Raw genomic sequence first — 5,840 nt, 5'->3', positions numbered from 1 at the left:
ATTACAAAAGGCATTTAGCATTAACATAGCAACACAATAATAAATCAGAAAAAGTAACGAATGTGCCCAATATTTTTGTTAAATTTCTGAACAAAAAGCAGTTTTTAGTTCAATTACAATTAAATATGGTCCAGATCCAAGTAAAATCCCAGTCATCCACTTATGAAAATCCTCTCTTTTTTTATCAAGTAAAATGTTCTAAGCAAATACAAAAAGATAATTAATTAAAAAATATTTGTCCTTCTCATGAAAGATCTATCATCTAAGAAGAGACACATTTTCATGTGTAAATGAATAAAAAATATTTCACACAACTTTTCTAGCTAACTATAAATAATTACACTTAGCTTATCTTATTGGCATATTACTCCATATAGTGCACACTTCTTAATTTCTTCTCCACAATAACAACACCTTTGTTCAAACTTTGCCATAATTTTTCAAATTAATCATCCATTTTCAATGGAGATTAATAATTCAACAAGCCCCCCAAAAACCAATGTCATGATTTCCCATATCTTGGATTTTCCAAGAAAGGTGAAAGACAAAGTTGTGGAAATTGTGGAAAAAACAAAGAAAATTGGAAATGACGATCCAAGAAAAATTTGGCATGCATTTAAAGTGGGACTGGCTCTCACTTTAGTTTCCATGTTTTATTATTATAGGCCTCTTTATGATGGCTTTGGACAATCAGCAATTTGGGCTATTTTAACCGTGGTCGTTGTTTTTGAATTCACTGCAGGCAAGTTTTTTTTATGTTTTATTCCTATTTATTTTTGTTGCGATAATCATGATATTTGATTTAGCTTGTCTGCAGCTTAACTAATTTTATGCAGTATCTGTTAACTTTCACCAACAACAATCTCATATAATTTTATCCGATAAAGCTTAGACAGATAGATGAAAATCACCTAATATTTTCAACATACATTTTGAATTTTAGAGATATTACTTATTTTTTTTATTTGTTTTTTTAGGTGCAACTTTGTGCAAGTGTTTAAACAGAGGGTTTGCAACATTGACAGCTGGGGCATTAGGTGTTGGAGCAAAATATTTTGCTGACTTGTTTGGGAAAGAAGGGGAGCCCATTGTTCTGGGTTTTTTGGTCTTTACACTAGGTAGGATATATTATGCAAGTCAAAACATATTACTATTATAATCCATAATTAGCTTCATGAAAGAATAATGAAGAAAATATAATTAAAAAGTAAATTCAATCTCATTTTACCAAAAATAAAAAAAAAAAAAAAGAAAGAAAGAAAAAGAGAGGTGTGGATGGACATTCATAAATTTTTTTTAACACATAAATTTATATTTTACGTTAAAAGTCTTAACTTCAGATAAGCTCGAACCAAAAAAGCGACTAATGGCATCACCTAGTTATAGTGTTAAAGCGTGTGATCATCTAATTTAAAAAATTGAGCTTTCAGAAAGGATCATTGTTGAATTCTAATTTCAACTAAGCTTCAAATACTAAAATAAGAAAGTTTGACCTAACTTAATTACATCTACGACATTATTTAATTTTAATTTTCAATGAAATTTTTATTTACTTAATTATATTTTGAACGTATACAGGTGCACTAGCTACGTTTACAAGATTTTTCCCTCACATGAAGAGGAGATATGACTATGGGATCTTGATATTTGTATTGACATTCAGTATGGTGACCGTATCCGGTTATCGTGTAGACGAAATATTAGAATTGGCTCATCAACGTCTGTCAACCATTCTTATTGGGGCTGCCACGTGCATGATAGTTTCCTTAGTTATTTGTCCCGTTTGGGCCGGAGAAGATCTTCATAAGTTAATTTCTAGTCATCTTGAGAAACTTGCAACATTCTTAGAAGGTCAGTGAATCTTCTTCTTCATTTTATAGCATACTACTTAAATATGCGTTTTGTTTCTTTGGGAACATTCGATAAAATTGAAACGATACAAGAGAGTTAATGGTATGGGATTTGAGTATAAAATGATACACAATAAAGGTGGGGATTTTTACGTATTACGTTATTAAGTTACTAGTATAATTATTCACAAAAAAAGTGAGGCTAGTTACCTAGCTATAGAACGAACTAGACAAATTACTTGCTACAACATATGATATATACTTTATATAAAAATTTTGCAATGTCAATGCATATCAGTTATTCTTTTATTTCAACTTATGTATGTGATGATATTTGACTCTGTAAATAGTTTAAAACACAGAGGATTTTGGAACTCGTGGCCTTAAACCTGACGACCGTGACATTTTTGTAACTATAAAACATGTCACTCATGGTAAAATAAGAAATTTAAACTAATCTATTTACGAGTATAAAAAGATAAGTAATTAGGATTCTATTTTAACAGACTAGTAAAAAAAATAGTGTAGCAAGTAAAATTCATTTTGTGTGATCCATGTGGGGCAAAAAGAATGAAGAAATTAATGAATATACATTCTAATATTCTTTTGCAGGTTTTGGAAGTGAATATTTCAGCTTTTCAGAGAATGATCAAAGTGGAAAGAACTCTAAGGAAGATAAAAAGGGATTCCTTGAAGCCTATAAAACTGTCCTTAATTCTAAGGCCAGTGAGGAATCTTTGGTGAGTTAAAAAGATTTCATAATCAGCAAAGGGATAAATATATCCTCGAAATATGATAAATGATACATATATATCCCCCGTCATACTTTGGGTGCACACATGCCCCCTACCGTTAATGAGATGGTACGTATATGCCCCTCACAATAACGATAGAGACATATGTGTACCCAAAGTATGCTGAAAGGTATACATACCATTTATCATAGTTCGGGGGTTATATCTGTCCCTTTTTCATTTTTTTTTTAAATAATTAACCCAAACTCACTACCCGACCATTGAGAAATACCCGATGCATCTAGTTCACACATCACATGTTATACTGAAGGATATTATTATATTGTATGATAAATTCAGGCAAATTTTGCATGGTGGGAGCCTGGTCATGGATGTTTCAGGCTACGTCATCCATGGAAGCAATACTTAAAGATTGGTGTCCTTGCTAGAGAATGTGCATGCCATCTTCAAGCACTTAGTGGTTACTTTAATTCCAAGCCTCAGGTATATAAATATTATATATAGTACTACTATTTAACTTAATTATAATATAAAATTAATACTTTCACTAAGCATACTACTACTATATTAAAAAAAAAAAAAGTCTGACATGATCACGTATATAATTGCTTTCAAAATTCAAAGTGATATCATAATGGTGAAACACGATTCATTCCCAAAAATGGAAGGCTCCTCCTCCTCCTCCTATTTTTTTTTTAAGGTCAATTTTGTCCATATCGAAGGAGTTACTGAAGAATATTCTTAAAACAAATGAATTAGTGAAGAATATTCTGAATTCTCTAACTTAAAAAAGAATTATTTTTAGTATTCCATGTGTCGACGCATGTACAGTGCCGGAGCCACATTCAATTCAGACTTCAGAGTTCGTCCGAACCTAAAAAAATTATACTATTTTTACATGATTAAAAATATTTTTATACCCCTTGGTCAAAAAATTATACTATTTTTATATGATCAAAAATATTTTTATGTATATATAGTAGATGTTGAACCCCCCTTCGACTAATATGTATATTTACTTCTGAACCCCTCAATGAAAATTTTGGCTCCTCCACTGCGCATGTATGTATTATGCGTCATATATTTGTATTTAGTCTGCCCAAAAAAATGTTATACTTCATCGTTGAAATAATTTAAAGTCACAGAACTTTAAACGATTTGTTTTAGAGATTTAAATTTTCTTATACTTTTTTAATTAATGTTATACTTCATTGAAATGATTTAAAGTCACACAAATATAAACTACTTGTTATATAGATTTAAATTTTTTTACTTTCTTAATTTCCTTTTAATCAAACAGCGTCACATACGATTAAAACGCAATAGTTCGTTTTAATAATAACCATATATTTTGTGTCATTATTTTCTCACGGTAGCACCGTATCGTGAGTTTAAAAGTAGTATGCATGCAAGTTTTATCTAGTGATCAATGCATTTTTAGCTTAATTATTTCACCTATAATGAAATGTTACTTATTTATTCTAGTAAATATTTAAAAAGTCATCTTATAATAAGACAACAAATTTTCTACACTTACAAAAGAAGCCTTAAAGCAACTCTAAAATTATTTTATATGAGCTATATGTCACAACACACTATTACTTGCATAATTAGCTAGGAGGATAAACCATCTATATTACACTTGTTTAAGTATTAATGCGGTCCTTTCTGTAACGTGTTAATGCGAGATATTCTGCGCACCGTATCCAATTCTTCTTTGTTATTTTCAGGCACCAACCGAGTTCCACAAAAACATACAAGATGCATGCAAAAAAATGAGCATAGAATCAAGCAAAGTCCTAAAAGAACTATCAACTTCCATCACAACCATGACACAACCATCCTCCTCCTCCTCAGCAACCCATCTCCACTACTCGAAAGCCGCCGTCGACGACTTCAAAATCATCCTAACCACCACACAAACACTCTTATACTCCAACAAACTAGACCTTTTACAAATATTTCCAGCAATAACAGTGGCATCTATACTCATTGATGTCATCAATTGCCTCGAAAAAATCTTGGAGGCTGTTGAGGAGCTATCCGTTCAAGCACATTTTATGAAAGCAAAGAATAACGAAGTTTCTGTAGCTTCACTACCACCACCACAGCACCACCAGTTGCTCCACCGCGGAATAGTGAAGCCGGTCATCGATGTCGATGACATTGAAGGTGGTGCTGCGGTGGCATATTCCGCGCCGGAGGTCAAACCCCCTGCGGGGAAATAGGAAGAGATGTAAATATTTGGATGAGAATAGTAATAGGAGGGAAAGTGAAAACGAACTTTTTTGAGTAGTAAAAACTTTCCCTTCTAAGTTAAGTTGTTTTTTCAGTTAGTTTAGCTGTATCTTATGCTGTTCGAATTCTTTAAAAATGACGCTAATGAATTTTGAATATTTCAAAAATAATGATGTATTTTTGAAAAATTCATCATGAATGCGATATGATCTTTAGAGGATTCGAGCAACTTAGGTAGGTTGTATATGATGAGACATGAGTACTATGTAGCTTCTTGATAGAAGCAACTTTTTGTTATTTTTCTTTTCATTAAGTAATTTGCTTTTGCTCTCGATCTATTTCTTTTTTTAACAATTGTATATATTAGCGTTTATGTCTTTCTTCATTGTTTAACTTAAAATCTGAAGTAAAGATTAACTATTAAATTAAAAGATTTGAGTCTACTGGCAAGTGATTAATAGCCTATCGACGATATGAACATGATTATAACAAGACAAAATAGATGATAAATTACTTAAAAATAATGAAATAACAGTTTAAACAAAATAAGTCCTAAAACGTGCACACAATTTAGAAGGGATAACTATACAACCATTACAAGTAAAAGAGAAAAGTATAACAAAGTCTACTTTTCTAATTTACATTAAATCGAAGAGGACATTTTTTAACATAATTTACATTAAATCGAAGAGGACATTTTTTAACATACTATATGAAAAAGATATCAAGTAATTTGCTGAGAGAAATCAAAGCAGAGGACAACAAAAGATTTTCTTTTTCTTTTAGAAGGAAGATTGATGAGTTGATTTATTGGTGACTTTCTGAGACAACAATTATTGAGTATTAGTTGAGACTTTGAGTGAACCATAACATTAATATATTAAATGAGTGTAAAATGATGTACTTCTGTACGACTTGTACCAAAAATCTGTAAAGTAAAAATGGCTACCTAAGTTTTCCTTTTTGCAACACTAATGATGCTTACCAGTGGAGGAAT

The 5,840-nt window shown here is 31.1% G+C and overlaps 1 protein-coding gene across 1 annotated transcript; it reads left to right on the top strand.

The window, feature by feature from the left end:
* Positions 1-481: 481 nt before the first annotated feature.
* Positions 482-4,833, top strand: LOC107844640 (aluminum-activated malate transporter 8-like). The gene is made up of 6 exons (XM_016689008.2): positions 482-742; positions 978-1,118; positions 1,579-1,851; positions 2,463-2,590; positions 2,945-3,088; positions 4,336-4,833. The coding sequence occupies exons 1-6, from the start codon at positions 505-507 to the stop codon at positions 4,831-4,833; spliced, it is 1,422 nt and encodes a 473-aa protein (XP_016544494.2). The 5' UTR covers positions 482-504.
* Positions 4,834-5,840: the final 1,007 nt, after the last annotated feature.

Source organism: Capsicum annuum, chromosome 10, assembly GCF_002878395.1.
Source record: "Capsicum annuum cultivar UCD-10X-F1 chromosome 10, UCD10Xv1.1, whole genome shotgun sequence".
Classification (NCBI taxonomy): domain Eukaryota; kingdom Viridiplantae; phylum Streptophyta; class Magnoliopsida; order Solanales; family Solanaceae; genus Capsicum; species Capsicum annuum.
Note: the sequence above shows the minus strand (reverse complement) of the source record. Positions and strands in the feature narration are given on the sequence as shown.

Coding starts and splice junctions, on each gene's coding strand:
- LOC107844640 (XM_016689008.2), top strand. CDS start 505: ATGATTTCCCATATCTTGGATTTTCCAAGAAAGGTGAAAGACAAAGTT. Junction 1,119..1,578: donor TTTTTTGGTCTTTACACTAG/GTAGGATATATT, acceptor GAACGTATACAG/GTGCACTAGCTACGTTTACA. Junction 3,089..4,335: donor ACTTTAATTCCAAGCCTCAG/GTATATAAATAT, acceptor TGTTATTTTCAG/GCACCAACCGAGTTCCACAA.